At 48.9% G+C, this 19,636-nt stretch overlaps 1 protein-coding gene across 1 annotated transcript in view; it reads left to right on the top strand.

Annotated features, from left to right (window-relative positions):
* Positions 1-5,415: 5,415 nt before the first annotated feature.
* dok1b (docking protein 1b) overlaps positions 5,416-19,636 on the top strand; it is a 79,553-nt gene continuing 65,332 nt past the window's right edge. The window contains exon 1 of the mRNA XM_055664856.1: positions 5,416-5,679. Within this exon, the coding sequence (XP_055520831.1) occupies positions 5,623-5,679 (57 nt within the window). The 5' untranslated portion in view covers positions 5,416-5,622. The remainder of the gene's footprint in view (positions 5,680-19,636) is intronic.

The raw sequence follows: 19,636 nt of genomic DNA, 5'->3' as shown, positions 1-19,636 counted from the left end.
GTAGGGGAGCTGGCTGGCTGGTGCTCCTCCCTGGCAGCCCAGAGTTGACCACACGGTGGCGCTGAAGGTTCAAGCTTCCTCAACCCTGCAACAGAGGAACACATCCAGCAGGGAGTCTCCCCACTCTCTTTCCCTACTGTTGCTTCTTCTCTCACAGTTACTCCAGCACTTTGTGTTTTTTTTCTGTACTGGCCTATGACTTTTTTTAATATTAGTATGGGTAGGCTTACCCATATAGGGCTCACAAGCTGGGCTTGTACACTCTGGAGTTTAGAAGGGTGAGAGGGGATCTTATTGAAACATATAAGATTATTAAAGGTTTGGACACGCTAGAGGCAGGAAGCATGTTCCCGATGTTGGGGAGGTCCAGAACCAGGGGCCACACAGTTTAAGAATAAGGGGTAAGCCATTTAGAACGGAGACGAGGAAAAACCTTTTTCACACATAGAGTTGTGAGTCTGTGGAATTCTCTGCCTCAGAGGGCGGTGGAGGCGGGTTCCCTGGATGCTTTCAAGAGAGAGCTAGATAGGGCTCTTAAAAACAGCGGAGTCAGGGGATATGGGGAAAAGGCAGGAACGGGGTACTGATTGGGGATGATCAGCCATGATCACATTGAATGGCGATGCTGGCTCGAAGGGCCGAATGGCCTACTCCTGCACCTATTGTCTATTGTTTCAGGGGCTGTGGGGAGAATGGGGTTAGGAGGGAGGGATAGATCAGCCATGACTGAATGGCAGAGTAGACTTGATGGGCCAAAAGGACTCATTCTAGCATTAATCATCATGATGTTATGATCTACTGGGGTAGATTTTATTGCATTTTTGTTTACATATCATCTGTATTATCACAGGCCTATTTTGTTGCTACGAGTAGAATTTCACTGTTAACTCATGAGTACATATGACAATTAAACACTTCTGACTAGTGGCACAGCGGTAGAGTTGCTGCCTCACAGCACCAGAGACTCGGGTTCCATCCTGACCACGGGTGCCGTCTGTACGGAGTTTGTATGTTCTCCCCGTGACCTGTGTGGGTTTTCTCCGGGATCTCCGGTTTCCTCCCACACTCCAAAGACGTGCAGGTTTGTAGGTTAATTGGCTTGGTGTAAATGTAAATTGTCCCTGGTGTAACTGTGCGGGGGTCGCTGGTCGGCATGGACTTGGTGGGTCGAAGGGCCTGTTTCCATGCTGTATCTCTAAACTAAACTAACAAATACTAAAGACTCTTGATAGGCACAGAGTGCTGGAGTAACTCAACGGGTCAGGCAGCATCTCTGGATAGAAGGGATGGGTGACGTTTTGGGTCGGAACTCATCAGTCTAGAAATGTCGCCCATCCTTTATTCTCCAGAGATGCTGCCTGACCCACTGAGTTACTCCAGCAGCCAGAGTTTCACTCTGCCTCTCAATATTTGTGTATAAATGAACTGCAGATGCTGCTTTACACCGAAGATACACACAAAATGCTGGAGTAAAGGGCCAGTCCCACCAGCATGCGACTCCATGCGGCGAGCACAACCTAACGTGGTCGCTTGAGCCGTACGGCCTCGCGGGGCCGGTCCCACTTCGATCGCCGGAGCCGTATGGAGTTGTGTCCAGGGGGGAGAGTGGTGGAGAGAAGGTCAGAGAGATGGTGGGGATCGATGGATTTTAGATTACGGAAGGTGATTTCTCGGAGGAAGCGGGGGCGAGGTGTCGGAGAAGGGATGGTGAACCGTATAAGCTTATGATCGGAGAGCTTATGATCAGAGAGGGGGAAGAGGCATGGATGGAGGTCGAGTACCGGTTGATTTGTGGAGCAGACCAGGTCAAGGATGGGACCTTTGTCATGGGTGGGAAAGGTGACGTGCTGGGTGAGAGAGAAGTTGTCAAGTAAAAAGGCGAATTCAGATGCGAGCTTGCAGGTGGGGGAGTCCATGTGAATATTGAAGTCACCAAGTAGCAGCAGACGTGGGGAGAGGGATGAGGCAATTGTGAGGAGTTCAGTGAAGTCAGATAGGAAGGAGGGGTTTGGTTTAGGTGGCCGGTAAATGAGGATGACTGTCATGGAGGAAAGAATAGAATAGTTTCTTTATTGTCATTGTAACATGGGCCATGTACAACGAAATTTAAAATGTCAGCCAGTCAGTGCAGCATTCAAACATTTCTAAAGCTAACGAAACATCCACGGTAAAATAATAAAGATAAGCAAATAAATAAATATCACAGACAAAGCACGCATACACACCCAACCCTCCATCCTTCTGTCGATTTCACCGTTACCACAGTCCCTTAGTCTGTATCGCCCCTGCGTTCCTTGGCGGCTACATTTAGTGCTTTTATAGCAGTGGGGTAAAAACTGTTTTTTAGTCTATTTGTCCTTGTCCTTGTGGATCTGTACCGTCTGCCTGACGGCAACAGTTCAAACAGGGAGTGTCCGGGGTGGGAAATGTCCTTTATGATATTCTGGGATTTTTTGGTGCAGCGGGAACTGTGTAAGTCCTCCAAGGTAAGGAGAGGGCAGCCGACAATCCTCTGGGCGTTGTCAATGGCCCTCTGGAGCGCTTTCCTCTGAGCCGCTGTGCAGCTGGTGTACCACACGCATACACAGTAAGTTAGTATGCTCTCAATGGAGCACCGATAAAAGGACAGCAGCAGTCTCTGAGTGATGTTATTCTTCCTGAGCACCCGCAGGAAGTGCAGTCTCTGCTGGACCTTTTTCAGCAGCGCAGTGGTGTTCACGCTCCACGTCAGGTCCTCCTCAATATGGATTCCCAGGAAGCGGAAATCCGCCACCCTCTCTACACAGTCCCCTCTGATGGTCAGTGGTACCATGTCCGTTTTGTTTTTCCTGAAGTCTATTATTACCTCCTTCGTCTTTAAGGTGTTGAGGAGCAGGTTATTTTCTTCGCACCACACTGTCAGCTGCTCCACCTCATCCCGGTAGGCGTACTCGTCCCCCCCGGAGATGAGTCCCACCACTGTAGTGTCATCCGCAAATTTGACAATGGTGTTGCTGTGGTGGGCGGGGGTGCAGTCATGTGTGTAGATGGTGTAGAGCAGGGGGCTCAGTACGCAGCCCTGTGGAGAGCCGGTACTGAGGCTGAGGGCCGTGGATGTATGATGGCCCACTCTGACTCTCTGGCTGCGACCCAACAGGAAGCTATTGATCCACGTACAGGTGGAGTGTGGAAGTCCCAAGTCCCCCAGTTTGTCCACCAGTTTGTGGGGAAGGATGGTATTAAAAGCAGAGCTGTAGTCCACAAAGAGCATCCGCACGTAGCTCCCCCGCTGCTCCAGGTGAGACAGTGCAGCATGGAGAGCTGTGGCTACAGCGTCCTCTGTAGATCTATTTGCTCTGTACGCAAACTGGTGGGGGTCAAAGCTTCGGGGCAGAAGTGATGTGATGTGACCCCGGACCAGTTTTTCAAAACACTTCATCACCACTGGTGTGAGTGCGACTGGCCGGTAGTCGTTGAGGCTGGAGATGTTGGTTTTTTTGGGCAAGGGGACTATGGTGGAGGACTTCAGACAGGGTGGGACAGTGGACTGGGCCAGAGACTGGGCCAGGGCCAGAAAGGGTTTTGAAGGCGAGGAATTCAAATGATGCTACTGGGGGGGGAAGGTGAGTCCAGTGATCCGAAAATTCTGGTTGAAAATAACAGCGAGGTCACCTCCATGGCGGGAGGGGCGGGTCTTGGAAATGTAATGAAATCCAGGTGGGGATGTTTGATTGAGGGAGAAGAAGACATTGGGTTGTTGCCAGGTCTCAGTGAGCAGAAGGAAGTCCTGAGTGTTGTCAAGGATTAGTTCATGGAGGGCAAGGGCTTTGTTATTGAGCGACCTGGTGTTGAGGAGGGCAAAGTTGGCATTATGAGAGGGTGGAGGGATGGGGGCAGGCTGGAGAGATCTGAGGTTGTCCCGGTTGACAGTGCGTGCGGTCAGCTGGGATGGGGGGTGACGCGGTTGGGGGGGGGGGGGGCAGAGCGTGGTAGTGAGCAGATGGATGGAATGGAATGTCCGTGGTTGAAGCAAACAAGCCTGCGCCGAGAGCATCTGTGGATGAAACGGGGTCGACGCAGAAGTCCAAGCTGTTTAACGACCTGGATGCAGGTCCTGACATCCCAGGAATCAGTCTGGTGAACCTTCTCTGCACTCCCTCTATGGCAAGAATGTCTTTCCTCAGAATTGGAGACCAAAACTGTACGCAATACTCCAGGTGTGGTCTCACCAAGACCCTGTACAACTGCAGTAGTACCTCCCTGCTCCTATACTCAACGACGTTTCGGGGTCGAGACCCTTCTTCAGGCTTCTTATTGTCGAGTCCACACAGAAGATTAGAAGTTGCTCGGCCAGAGATGAACATATCTCTCGGCATCTGCATTCATTGGCGTCTGTCTTGCCTTTCTTGTGCACTCCATTGAGGATAAATGGGGATCCTGTGGATAGGGTGAACTGTTTTAAATATCTGGGAGTTCACATCTCCGAGGATATGACATGGGCATCACACGCCTCAGCACTCGTGAGTAAGGCAAGGCAGCGCCTTTACCACCTCAGGCAATTGAGGAAATTCAGAGTGTCTCCGAGGATCCTCCAGTGCTTCAATGCAGCGGCGGTGGAAAGCATCTTGTCCGGGAACATTACCATCTGGTTTGGGAATTGCTCTGCCAAGGACAAGAAGGCTCTGCAGAGAGTAGTGCGTTCGGCCGAACGCACTATAGGAACTTCACTCACCCCCCTGCAGGAACTATACAACAGGAGGTGCAACTCCAGAGCAAATAAAATCATGGGAGACCCCTTCCACCCCTGCAACGGACTGTTCCAGCTGCTATGGTCAGGCAAACGCCTCCGTTGCCATGCTGTGAGAACGGAGAGGTTGAGAAGGAGTTTCTTCCCAGAGGCAATTCGGACTGTAAACGCCTATCTCACCAGGGACTAACTCTACAGAACGTTTTGCCTTCCATTATTTATTATGTAAAAGAATATGTGTGTTATGATTGTGTTTATAGTTTGTTTGGGTGTTTTGTTGTTTGTCTTTTGCACAATAGTCCGCGAGCATTGCCACTTTCATTTCACTGCACATCTCGTATGTGCATGTGACAAATAAACTTGACTTGACTTGACTTGAAGGAGTCAGGGGAAAGGGAAATGAGGGATTCAGATATAGAAATGAGGGATCCAGGACAAATAACTGAAAGATATGCGGAAAGCAATGACAATCACGAAAAGGCAGGAGAATGGGGTTGAGATAGATCAGCCATGATTGAATGGTGGAGTAGACTTGATGGGCCGAATGGACTAATTCTGCTGCTGAGTCCTATGACCATGAGCATTTGCAGTTCCTTCCTAGACTCTTGGCTGGAAAGGCGTGGTTTGCTGTTGTGAAACAGGGAGGGGACACTCTGTCACCATCTCTGTACCTCCCCGCCCTCCAAACCTCTGCAAACGGGGCAGGAACTAGAGGGGTATCTGCTGATCGGTGTTGGTTGCAAGGAGCAGTCGGGAGACCACGGAGAAGTGGCGAGGAGAGGAGAGGACTTCGACCATGCGGATGTAACCATTGCACGGGGAAGTTTCCAGCGGCGAAACTTTCAGCCAGAACTTTAACCGAGGGAGACGGCGCACGGGAGAAGGGAGATTGCAACATGGACAAGGCTATTAAGGAGGGGCAGTTGCATATCTTGCAGCCCAAGTTCGGCAAGGTAAGGTCCGACTCCGGCAGAGTTACACTGGAGTGTTTATTTCCTGATTTAAGAATCCGTTTTGATTGTGTACTGATCCGGTTGTGGACGCGGTCTCTGCAGAGAGAGCGCTGCTGCACGCTGCTGCTGCTACTCGACCTCTTTGTTTTACTGTGTGTGGTGTGTGTATATCTGTGTGTCTGTATGTATGTATGTGTGTGTTTGTATATGTGTGTCTGTATGCATGTGTGCATCTGTATCTGTGTGTATGTGTCTGTATCTGTGCGTGTATCTGTGTGAGTCTGTATCTGTGTGTATATGTGTTCACAAAGTTCATATGGTTAATTTATTCACATATGTGTGTGTGTGTGTCTGTATGTGTGTGTCTGTATGTGTGTGTCTATGTGTGTGTCTGTATGTGTGTGTCTGTATGTGTGTGTCTATGTATTCACAAGGTTCATATGGTTCATTTATTCGCACTGTGTGTGTCTGTATGTGTGTGCGTGTGTCTATGTTTGTGTCTGCATCTGTGTGTGTGTGTGTATGTGTTTGTGTGTATCTGTGTGTGTGTGTCTGAATCTGTATGTGTTTGTGTGTCAGTCTGTGTGCGTCTGTATCTGTGTGTTGGTGTCTGTGTGTGTGTTTGTGTGTGTGCATCTGTGTGCGTTAGTCTGTATCTGTGTGTGTGTGTGTGTTTCTGTATGTGTCTGGATATGTGTGTGTGTTTGTGTCCATGCATGCAGGCATGCATGTCTGTATATGAGTTGCGTGTATGTGTGTCTATATGTATGTTTGTAGCGTGTGAATGTGTGTGTCTATGTGTGTATGTGCGTAGAATGTGTGTGATGTTTGTATGAGTGTGTCCTTTTACATAGAACAGAACCAGTCTGAAGAAAGGTCTCGCCACGAAACGTCACCCATTCCTTCTCCCCAGAGATGCTGCCTGTCCCGCTGAGTTACTGCAGCATTTTGTGCCTGGCATCTTTTGTTTAGTTTGGTTTAGAGATGCAGCACGGAAACAGGCCATTTGGCCCACCGCGACCCTGCCGACCAGCGATCCCCGCACATTATCCTCCACACGCTCGGGTCAATTTACAATTTTACCGAAGCCAATAAAACCTACAAACCTGTACGTCTTTGGAGTGCGGGAGGAAGCTGAAGCACCCGGAGAAAACCCACGCAGGTCACGGGGGAACGTACAAACTCCGCACAGACAGCGCCCGTAGTCAGGATCGAACCCGGGTCTCTGGCGCTGTGAGGCAGCAACTCTACCGCTGCGCCACCTCTGGAGATAAAGGATGGGTGATGTTTGGGGTTGGGACCTTTCTTCTGATCTTTGCCACTCATGTGGCCCCCTTGGGGTGATATCCCTTCCCTTGTTTGAGCGGTGGCCCCATCGGGCTCTTCCCACCCCCATGTCCAGCAGTGGATGGACGCAAGACCGTGGCCCTCCCCCACAGAACGGTGGCATTGCCTGCACCAAGCTTCAGTGATCTCCCTACCACCTCCACTGGCAACGTGTTCCAGGCACCCACCACCATTTTCTACCTACATTCCTTCCTCTAGCTTCACAATCTGCAATCCTTCAATCCTTTTGTCTCGCACCTTCTGTCTTTTCCTCCTGCCTCTGTCTAACCATCTGTCGATCAATACCTGTATGGGGAGGTATTGATAAGTCTACCCGCCAGACTTTGTCCTGCCCCACCTCGCTTCTTCCCCCCCCCAACCTCACAATCAGTCTGAAGAAGGGTCCCGTCCCAAAACGTCGCCTATCCATGTTCCCCAGAGATGCTACCAAGTTACTCTGGCACTTTTGTGTGTGTTTTATTTTGTAAACCAGCATCTATAGTTCCAGATTACTATCATTCTGCTAAACCTCTGCTGCATCTTCCCCAAAGCCTTCATATCCTTCCTGTAAAAGGTTCAACAGAAATTTATTTTCATCGCAGATTTCTCCAGCATTGTCACAGGAACCGCTAGCCTTTACTTCAACAAGAGTGGCACGGTGGCGCAGCGGTAGAGTTGCTGCCTCACAGCGCCAGAGACCCGGGTTCCATCGTGACTACGGGCGCTGTCTGTGCGGAGTTTGTACGTTCTCCCTGTGACCTGCGTGGGTTTTCTGTGTGTGTGTGTGTGTGTGCTGCCGTTTCCTCCAACACTCCAAGGACGTATGGGGTTTGCAGGTCAATTGGCTCCAGTGAAAACTGCAAATTGTCCACAGTGTGTGTGTGTAGGATAGTGCTAGTGTACGGAGTGATCACAGGTCAGAAGGGCCTGTTTCCGCACTGTATCTCTAAAGTTTTTTGCATTTTCTCATATGGAGAATGCAAATTGGAAATGAACTGCAGCCGAGATAGTTTGCAGAACTGAAATCGACAGCCTGCAGTTTAAACAATTTTAATTCTTGATCCATGAATATTCCTTAATCTACTTATAAATTGGATCATGGATTTGAAAACAATGGTAGTACTTGTTCCTGGCTCAGGAGCAGGTTTGCTATGTCGAAACATAGAAACATAGAAAATAAGTGCAGGAGTAGGCCATTCGGCCCTTCGAGCCAGCACCGCCATTCAATATGATCATGGCTGATCATCCAACTTGGTATCCTGTACCTGCCTTCTCACCATACCCCCTGATCCCCTTAGCCACAAGGGCCACATCAAACTCCCTCTTAAATATAGCCAATGAACTGGCCTCAACTACCTTCTGTGGCAGAGAATTCCACAGATTCACCACTCTCTGTGTGAAAAATATTTTCCTCATCTCAGTCCTAAAAGATTTCCCCCTTATCCTTAAACTGTGACCCCTTGTTCTGGACTTCCCCAACACCGGGAACAATCTTCCTGTATCTAGTCTGTCCAACCCCTTAAGAATTTTGTAAGTTTCTATAAGATCCCCCCCCTCAATCTTCTAAATTCTAGCGAGTACAAGCCGAGTCTATCCAGTCTTTCTTCATATGAAAGTCCTGACATCCCAGGAATCAGTAGAGATAAGGAACTGCAGACGCTGCCATACAAAAAAAGACACAGAGTGCTGGAGTAACTCAGTGGGTCAGGCAGCATCTCTGGAGAACATGGATAAGGGGGCGTTTCTTGTCGGGACCCTTCTTCTGACTGGAGAACGGTCCCGATCCGAAACATTCTGTGAGAACCAGTCTACGTTCCCCGGACAAAATGTGTAGGAAGGAACTGCAGATGCTGATTTAAACCAAAGATAGACAAAAGAAGCTGGAGTAACCCAGCGGGTCAGACCGCTTCTCGGGAGAAGGGGAATAGGTGAAGTTTTGGGTCGGGTCGAGAGATCGAAGGAAGGGTCTCGGCCCAAAACGTCACCTATTCCTTTTCTCTGGGGATGCTGCCTGACCCGCTGCTACACCAGTACTTTATGTTTTTTTTTAGTTATGGGGAGGTTTAATTTTGCAAGGATTTAAAAGACCTTTGGTGTGCAACAGTTTAAACATAGATCTGTACAGGACAGGAACCGACACTTCGGCCCATGAAGTCTGAATAGATTTATTATTGTCGGATGTATCGAAATGCAGTGAAAAGTCATGTTTTGCATATTACCCAGGCAAATAATTCTGTGTAAGATTAAGACGAGTGGGCAGCATGGTAAGGCAGTGGTAGAGTTGCTGCCTTACAGCGCCAGAGACCCGGGTTCCATCCCGATTGCGTACAGAGTTTGTACGTTTCCCCCCGTGAACTGCGTGGGTTTTCTCCGGGTGCTCCGGTTTCTTCCCACACTCCAAAGACGTACAGGTTTGTAGGTTAATCGGCTTGGTGTAAATGTAAATTGTCCCTGGTGTGTGGATGTTGTTAGTGTGCGGGGGACGCTGGTCGGCGTGGGGTCGGAGGGCCGAAGGGCCTGCTTCCGCGCTGTATTTCTAAACTAAACAAAATCATACCATATATGATTACGATCAAAGCACGCAGAGGTACACACGCAGAGCGAAAGAGGAAGGAACAGAGTGTAAAATGTAGTGTAACAAGTTTTAGTGTCTGGCTCAACTATGATGCTAAAACAAACTACCTCCATCTGCCTGAACGTTTAGTTTAGTTTAGAGATACAGAGCGGAACCAGGCCCTTTTGCCCAGCGAGTCCGTGCCGACCAGCGATCCCCGCACACTAGCACTATCCTACACACACTAGGGACAATTTTACATGGTTCAATGGAACCTTATTTGTTACATGTACATAGAAACATAGAAATTAGGTGCAGGAGTAGGCCATTCGGCCCTTCGAGCCTGCACCGCTATTCAATATGATCATGGCTGATCATCCAACTCAGTATCCCGTACCTGCCTTCTCTCCATACCCCCTGATCCCCTTAGCCACAAGGGCCATATCTAACTCCCTCTTAAATATAGCCAATGAACTGGCCTCAACTACCCTCTGTGGCAGAGAGTTCCAGAGATTCACCACTCTCTGTGTGAAAAATGTTCTTCTCATCTCGGTTTTAAAGGATTTCCTCTTTATCCTTAAACTGTGACCGAGGTACAGTGAAATTCTTTTCTGTATACGGTTTAGTACAAGTATCACCATACATAAACATTTAGATACATCTTAGATCAGCATCTCAGATACAGTACAGTGTACAGCCTTACTGCACTGAGGCAGTATACAGAGTCGCCAGTTTGGCGCCATTTTCAAGTCCCAGTTGTTGTAAGTGCAGGGATTTCTTGGCCTGACCATGAAGGCCCGTTGCCCTGGCGACGTTGCAGGATTACTGACTGTGAAGAAGGATTGCCGACAGCCATGTGATTTTTTTTAGTTTAGAGATACAGCGCGGAAACAGGCCCTTCGGCCCACCGAGTCTGTGTTGACCATCGATCCCCGCACACTAGCACTATCCTACACACACTAGGGACAATTTACAATCTTTATCAAAACCAATGAACCCTACAAACCTGTACGTTGTGGGATGTTACCGGAGAAACCCCACGCTGGTCACGGGGAGGAACGTACAAACCCCAGACAGACAGCGCCCGTAGTCAGGATCGAACCCGGGTCTCTGGCGCTGCAAGGCAGCAATTCTACCGCTGCGCCACCGTGCCGCCCTCTTCTATTGACTTTGGTGAAGTGGTAAATACTGGGGAAGCTCTCTGACTGTACAACAAAGGAACTGCAGATGCTGGATTATGCCAATGATAAACGCAAGATGCTGGAGTAACTCAGCGGGTCAGGCAGCATCTCTGCAGAACATGGATAGGTGACGATTTTGCTGCCTGATCCGCTGAGTTACTCCAGCTTTTTGTGTCTGCCTGCAGCCCATAACGTCTGCGCTGTGCATGATGCCAAGTTAAACTGATACATGATCCATATCTCTCCATTCCATGCAAATCTAAAAACCTCTTAAACTCTTTGTTTAAGAAGGAACTGCAGATGCTGGAAAATCGAAGGTACACAAAAATGCTGGAGAAACTCAGCGGGTGCAGCAGCATCTATGGAGCGAAGGAAATAGGCCACGTTTCGGGCTGAAACCCTTCTTCAGACTCCATTGTTATACCTGCCTCAACTACCACCTCCAACACTCAATTCCAGTCACCAACCACCCTCTGTATTTTTAAAAACATTTTGCCCTGCTTATCTGCTGTAAACCTTGACCCTCTCCCCATAGCTGCTTGCTACTACCTGCATTATTGTTTTATCTGCAATAGTTGTGCTCAGCTTTGTCCTGAACTCTGCTTGCAATGGTTCAATGGTACTCTCCTTCCCACATGTACAGTGGCATTCATTTTTGTGTACAGTTCCGTGCAGGTATCACTGCGCATAAGCACTAAGATGCATCTTAGAGCTTCTTCTTATCGGGTCCACACACAAGATTAGAAGTCGTTCAGCCAGAGCTGAACACATTTCTTGGCGTCTGCACACATTGGGTGTCTGTCTTGCACGGTGGTGGGAAGATTGGTAGAAACAGGGCCGCAATGTGAACGCTCTTTCCTTGCCTTAGATCAGCCTCTCAGATACAGTACAAATGTACAGCAGCAGTACACTGAGACAGTATACAGAGTCGCCAGTTTGGTGCCATTTTCAAGTCCCGGTAGTTGTAAGCGCAGGGTTTTCTTGGCCTGACCATGAAGGCCAGCTAGCTTGACCAGTCCTTTTATAATTTTATATGTCTCTATAAGATACAAGCCTAGTCTTTTCAATCTTTCCTCATGTGACAGTCCCGCCATCCCAGGGATCAATCTGGTGAACCTACGCTGCACTGCCTCAATCACGAGGATGTCCTTCCTCAAATTAGGAGACCAAAACTGTACGCAATACTCCAGATGTGGTCTCACCAGGCCCTATACAACTGCGGAAGAACCTCTCTACTCCTACACTGAAATCCTCTTGTTATGAAGGCCAACATTCCATTCGCTTTTCTTCACTGCCTGTTGTACCTGCACGCCAACTTTCAGAGACCGGTGTACAAGGACACTCAGGTCACGCTGCACCTCCCCCTTACCAAACCTAACACCATTGTACCACGGGGAAAAACATGACTTTTGGCCCATCGAGTCCGCACCGACCAGTGATCTTGTGCACTAACATCATCCTACACATGCGAGGGACAATTTCCATTAATAACATGCCCATTAGCCTGAGGCAGCAACTCTACTGCTGCCTTACTGTACTGCCCCTAGATTGTTGCGATGACCAAAATTGTAGTTAAGAAAGCAATTTTTGAGAAAATGTAAATTGTTGAGTGAGTGATTTATATATATTTTTTAATTGATTAGTGTGGAATTTGACCGTGGGTTTCATACAACAGTATGGTACAGCACGGCAACGGGCCATTCGGCCCTTCTATGTCTGTGCCGAACTAGACGCCATATCCCTCCATTCCCTACACTTCCATGTGCCTATCTAAAAGCCTCTTAAAGGACCACTGTTGCATCTGCCCCCACCTCCGCCTCTGGTAGCGAGTTCCAGCCCACACCTCCCTCCGTGTAAAGAAGGGGTTTGTTATTGTGTTTAGTTTAGAGATACAGCACGGAAAGAGGCCCTTCGGAGCTAGCGGAGTCAGGGGATATGGGGAGAAGGCAGGAACGGGGTACATAGAAACATAGAAATTAGGTGCAGGAGTAGGCCATTCGGCCCTTCGAGCCTGCACCGCCATTCAATATAATCATGGCTGATCATCCAACTCAGTATCCCGTACCTGCCTTCTCTCCATACCCCCTGATCCCCTTAGCCACATGGGCCACATCTAACTCCCTCTTAAATATAGCCAATGAACTGGCCTCGACTACCTTCTGTGGCAGAGAGTTCCAGAGATTCACCACTGATTGGGGATGATCAGCCATGATCACATTGAATGGTGGTGCTGGCTCGAAGTGCCAAATGGCCTCCTCCTGCACCTATTGTCTATTGTAGGTGAATTGGCATGGTTTAAATGTACAAATTGCCCGTAGTGTGTGCAGGATAGTGTTAATGTGCAGGGAACGCTGGTTGGCCGGAGGGCCTGTTTCCGCAGTGTATCTTTAAAACTAAATAACTAAAACTGGCGTGTTCAGACGTGGATTTGGAAGAGCACAGATTGACGTCCACAAATTGTGGATTAAAAAATTTTTTTTAAACTCACTGCCTTTCACCAGCTCCCACATCAGCCACCACAATCGCAGTTGTTCCGCCCTCAGGAATTGGAATTCCTCTTTTGAAACCGCCACCTCTCCTTCCTCTCATTTTGTAACGACACATCTATGACCAGGGTTGCCAACGTTCCCACTGCCAAATAAGGGACAAACGGTCAAAATGAGGGACAAATTCCCGACGGCCATTCCTTGACCGACTCGGCCCGTGGCTGGGGGAATGATGAGTTGGCCCGGGTGCTGGACTGCACACAAAGCCCAGCCGGGCGGGCCAGCTGAGGAGTTTTGGCACCGGGGGCCGCCCAACGCCACGCCACGTGGCCCGGACCAAAACTCCTCATCCGGCCCACCGGCTGGGTTTTGTGTTCTGCTGCAGGCCAAGTCCCGCACCCCATCCAGCACATGAGCCGATGATACTTAACATCCAGTCCCAGGCTATAGGATGTTTCCACTGGTGGGAGAGTCTTGGACCAGAGGTCATAGCCTCGGAATTAAAGGGCGCTCTTTAGAAAGAGGAGATGGAAGAACTTCGGTATTTAATCTGTCGAATTCGTGGATAGAAGTCAGTGAATATTTTTAAGGCGGAGATAGACAGATTCTTGATTAGAACGGGTGTCAAGGGAGATGGGATTATGAGGCAGAGATCAACCATGATTGAATGGCTGAATTGGATAGGTATATGGATGGGAAAGGAATGGAGGGTTATGGTCTGAGTGCAGGTAGATGGGACTAGGCGAGAGTAAGTGTTCGGCACGGTCTAGAAGGGCCGAGATGGCCTGTTTCCATGCTGTAATTGTTATATGGGTGGTGGTGGTGTCGGCGGTAAGCGAAGGTACGAAGGTCGGACAGCTGGCCGGGCTGCCGACCGACGGGGCCACGGGCGAGGCGCTGCTGCTGCACTCCACGGGCTGCACTACGTCGGGACGGGTGAGGCGGGGCCGGTCATAGCGCTCCGACCCGACAGTCCCCTCGACCCGAGTAGTAGCAGTCAAATACGGGACAAGGGCAATCCCGTACGGGACAAACCAATTCAGCCCAATATACGGGATGTTCCGGCTAATACAGGACAGTTGGCAACCCAATCTATGAGCCTTATCCCGACCATTCTGCACATCCTGGTGTGGATGTGGAGAGGATGCTTCCACTAGTGGGAGAGTCTAGGACCAGAGGGCACAGCCTCAGAATTAAAGAATGTTCCTTTACGAGATGAGGAGGAATTTCGTTAGTCAGAGGGTGGTGAATCTGTGGTATTCGTTGCCACAGACAGCTGTGGAGGCCAGGTCAGTGGACATATTTAAGGCAGAGATGGATAGATTCTTGATTAGTACGGGTGTCGGGGGTTATGGGCAGAAGGCAGGAGAATGGGGTTAGGAGGGAGAGACAGATCAGCCGTGATTGAATGGCAGATTAGACTCGATGGGCCGAATGGTCCAATTCTGTTCCTGTCACTTTGGAACATGAGCTGAAAATGAAGGATGTTTCAAGTGCTGAGCTGACTCTTTTGCTGTGGGAGGAAGCCGGAGCACCCGGAGAAAACCCACGTGGTCTCAGGTAGAACATACAAACTCAATACAGACAACACCCGTGGTCAGGATCGAACCCGGGTCTCTGGTGCTGCGAGGTAGAGGCTCTACCAACTGTGCCACCATGTTGCCCTCATCTCTCCACCCATCTCCCACTACCCCAGTCACCCAGCTCTTTCAAATTCCCCTCCCCCCGTCCCCGAATGCTCCTCATCCACCCCACCCCCCCCAGTCCCATAAATTACCCGCCCCCACCCACCCCTTTTCTCCTCTCCCCTGCCCTCTTCCACCTGTATTCCTCCCTCTGGCTTTACAATTGGTGCGGCACGGTGGCGCAGCGGTAGAGTTGCTGCCTCACAGCGCCAGAGACCCGGGTTCCATCCTGACTACGGGCGCTGTCTGTACGGAGTTTGTACGTTATCCCCGTAACCTGCGTGGGTTTTATCCGGGTGCTCCGGTTTCCCCCCACACTCCAAAGGCGTAAGGTCATATAGGAATAGGAGTAGAATTAGTCTGCACCGCCATTCAATCATGGCTGATCTCCTAACCCCATTCTCCTGCCTTCACCCATAACCTCTGAAGCCCGTCCTAATCAAGGAAACAATCAAAGACGCAGACATCTGTAGGTTAACTGGCTTGGTATAAAAGTAAATTGTGTGTAGTATAGTGCTGTTCAATTCAATTCAATGAACTTTATGTTTCCATTTGGAACTTTGGTTTCTGCAAAGAAACAAGTTTTACAAGACACACACCAACATCAATTCGCACAAACATCCATCACAGTGAATCTCCTCCTCACTGTGATGGAAGGCAAAGTCTTATCTCTCCCCTGCTTTCCATCCTCTCCTGATGTTAAAGCCCTCGGGGGCGATGGCAAGTGTTGCAACGTTTTTATGTCGCCGTTGGATTTTGAAATGTTCAAAATCTTTTTGCGACCCTGATATGACGCCGGCAGTAACCGAAAGAATTGCCGAGTGGGACAGGCCGCTAAATCTTTTCCCCTTCACTTTAAATCTACGTCTGGTCCTCGATTCTCCCACTGTGGGCAAGAGACTCTGCACATCTACCCGATCTATTCCTCTCATGATTTTATACACTTCTATAGGGTCTCCCTCATCCTCCTGCGTTCCAAGAAATATTTTATAAATTGATAATCCCTCATCCTCCTGCGTTCCAAGGAGGTAGAGCCGCTGCCTCACAGTGCCAGAGACCCAGGTTCGATCCTGACCTCGGGGTGCTGTCTGTGTGGAGTTTGCACGTTCTCCTCATGATCCAAGTGAAAGGCCTGGATAGAGTGGATGTGGAGAGGATGTTTCCACTAGTGGGAAAGTCTAGAACCAGAATTAGACTCGGTATTAAAGGCCGTTCCTTTAGGAAGGAGATGAGAAGGAATTGCTTTAGTCAGAGGGTGATGAATCTGTGGAATTCATTGCCACAGAAGGCTGTGAGGCCAATGGATATTTTTAAGGCAGAGATGGATAGATTCTCGATTAGTACGGGTGTCAGGGGTTATGGGGAGGAGGCAGGAGAATGGGGTTAGGAGGGAGAGAAAGATCAGCCATGTTTGAATGGCGGAGTAGACTTGATGGGCCGAATGGCCTAATTCTGCTCCCAGAATTGATGACCTTTTGAACTTATACAGAAATAACAGTTTAATTGACTCTTTGCCAGTACATATGACAATTAAACACTCTTGACATATGGCACAAATACAAGGAGGAAGAGGTTAAAAGAGTCAGCTGAGTTCACATGGAATAAATTTCATTTTGAGTCGTGTTCACAGAACTGTGATCAAGCGACACTCCGAACCAGGAAGTGGAGAGCAATCGGGACAAGCTAGAAGGGGTACAGAGGAGAGCAGCGGGCTTTTACATCGGGAACTGCCATAGAGGTAGCAGTGTCACCCAGATGCTGTCTGACCTGGAGTGGGAAACGCTGGAAACAAGAAGGGCAAGGAACAGACTAGCCATGTTGTACAAGATTCAAAAGGGGATCGTGGGGCATAACTGCAGATAGGTACATAACATATTCAACAGAAAGGAGAACAAGAAAGACAAATGATATGCAAATAGAAACCCCATTCGCCAGGACAGATATTTATAAGAACTCATTCTTTGTAAGAACCTTAAGGGAATGGAATAAACTAGGCAACAATATAGTCAAACCACCTTCACGAGACAGTTTTAAGGGGGCACTAACATATGCACAACATATCCAGGTTGGCGATATGCGGAGTACTGCCCTGCCGACTACAGATGCAGAAGGTTCAGAAGGACAAAAGGTCAAAGATGTAGGGGCTAAGTATAGTTAGAGGAACGGCTTGGAAACAAGCCTTTCAGTCCACCAAGTCCACACAGGTCGTGGGGAATGGGGTTAGGAGGAAGAGATAGGTCCCTTTCTCCTTGCGATCCAAGTGAAAGGCCTGGATAGAGTGGATGTGGAGAGGATGTTTCCACTAGTGGGAGAGTCTCGGACCAGAGGTCACAGCCTCAGAATTCAAGGATGTTCCTTTGGGAAAGAGATGAGGAGGAATTTCTTTAGTCAGAGGGTGGTGAATCTGCGGGATTCTTTGTGGTCGTCAGTGGATTTTTAAGGCAGAGATAAATAGATTGTTGATTGGTGAATGGAGTTAAGGGGGAGAGATAGATCAGCCATGATTGAATGGCGTAGACTGATGGGCCGAATGGCCTATTTATACCCGTATTCCTTATGACCTTATGACCAACCAACCTATCAATGCCAGTTCTATGTTATCCCATTTTCTCATCCACTCTCTACACACTATGGGGCGGCACGGTGGTGCAGCAGGTAGAGCTGCTGCCTTACCACGCCAGAGTCCAGGATTCGATTCTGACTACGGGTGCTGTCTGTACGGAGTTTGTACGTTCTACCCGTGACCTGCGTGGGTTTTCTCTGAGATCTCCCGTTTCCTCCCACACTCTAAAGACGTACATACAGGTTTGTAGGTTAATTGGCTTGGTGTAATTGTAAACTTGTCCCTAGTGTGTGTGAAGGATAGTGTTAATGTGCGGGGATCGCTGGTTGGCGCGGACTCGGTGGGCCGAAGGGCCTGTTTCCATGCTGTATCTTTAAACTAAACTAAGGAAAGTTACAGGGCCAATAAACCTAAACACCTGTAAGTCTTTGGGGAGTGTAAGAGGAAAACCTGAGTACCCGGAGAAAACCCATGCGGTCCATAAGTGATGGGAGCAGAATTTGACCATTCGGCCCATCAGGTCTACTCCGCCAATCGATCCCATCCCCCCCCCCCCCCCCCCCCCCCCCCCCCTCTGTGCCGACCCGAAACGTCACCTCTTCCTTTTCCCTTTTCTCCAGAGATGCTGACTGACCCACTGAGTTACTCCAGCTTTTTCTGTCCATCTTAACAGCATTGCTGCTCTCATGGAATCTTGGGGTCCAAGACATAGACAATAAGTGCATGAGTAGGCCATTTGGCCCTTCGAGCCAGCACCGCCATTCAATGTGATCATGGCTGATCATCCCAAATCAGTACCCCGTTCCTGCCTTCTCCCCATATCCCCTGACTCTGCTATTTTTAAGAGCCCTATCTAACTCTCTCTTGAAAGCATCCAGAGAACCTGCCTCCACCACCCTCTCAGGCAGACAATTCCACAGACTCACCCCTCTCTATGAGAAAAAGTGTTTCCTCTTCTCCGTTCTAAATGGCTTACTCCTTATTCATAAACTGTGGCCCCTGGTTCTGGACTCCCCCAACATCAGGAACATGTTTCCTGCCCCTAGCGTGTCCTAGCCCTTAACAATCTTATATGTTTCAATGAGATACCCTCTCATCCTTCCAGAGTGTACAAGCCCAGCTGCTCCATTCTCTCAGCATATGACAGTCCCGCCATCCCGGGAATTAACCTACGCTGCACTCCCTCAAGAATGTCATTTCCTCAAATTATACAACCATATAACCATATAACAATTACAGCACGGAAACAGGCCATCTTGGCCCTACAAGTCCGTGCCAAACAACTTTATTAACAACAACATTAGGGGACCAAAACTGCATACAATGCTCCAGGTGTGGTCTCACTAGGGCTCTGTACAACTGCAGAAGGACATCTTTGCTATATTCGATTCCTCTGGTTATAAAGGCCAACATGCCATTTGCTTTCTTCACTGCCTGCTGTACCTGCATGCTTACTTTCATAAAGTAAGCATGCAGGTAGGAGCAGAAGGAATGACTGGGGGTGAGACAAGTCCTTGGTGATAATGTTGGCTGCTTTTGTGGGGTAGCGTGAAGTGTAGATGGAGCCAACGGTGGGACTCTGGTCTCTGTGATGGACTGGACTACAGCCACAATTTACAGCTACAAAACTACTCTCTGCAATGTCTTTCGGTCTTGGGCAGAGCTGCTCCCAATCCAAGCTGTGATGCAACCTGATGGTATTCTTTCAATGGTGCAACTGTAGATGTTTATAAGAGTTACTAAAATTTCAAGTCTGCTCAGGAAGTAGAGGCATTGGTGTGCGACAACAGATCATTCATAATATTAAGCAAGAAATAAAATGTTAGTAGACAAAAATGCTGGAGAAACTGAGCGGGTGAGGCAGCATCTATGCAGTGAAGAAACGTCTCCTATTTCCTTCGCTCCATAGATGCTGCTGCACCTGCTGAGTTTCTCCAGCATTTTTGTCTACCTTTGATTTTCCAGCATCTGCAGTTCCTTCTTAAAGATAGTAGTTAAGTAAGTAAGTTTATTGGCCAAGTATTCGCATACAAGGAATTTGCCTGGGTGCTCCGCCCACAAGTAACAACATGACAGGCTCGAAGGGCCGAATGGCCTACTCCTGCACCTAATTTCTATATTTCTATGTAATTTCTATGGCATACAGTGACAGTTACGAATGA

Source organism: Leucoraja erinacea, chromosome 48 (assembly GCF_028641065.1).
Source record: "Leucoraja erinacea ecotype New England chromosome 48, Leri_hhj_1, whole genome shotgun sequence".
Taxonomy (NCBI): Eukaryota; Metazoa; Chordata; class Chondrichthyes; order Rajiformes; family Rajidae; genus Leucoraja; species Leucoraja erinaceus.
Note: the sequence above shows the minus strand (reverse complement) of the source record. Positions and strands in the feature narration are given on the sequence as shown.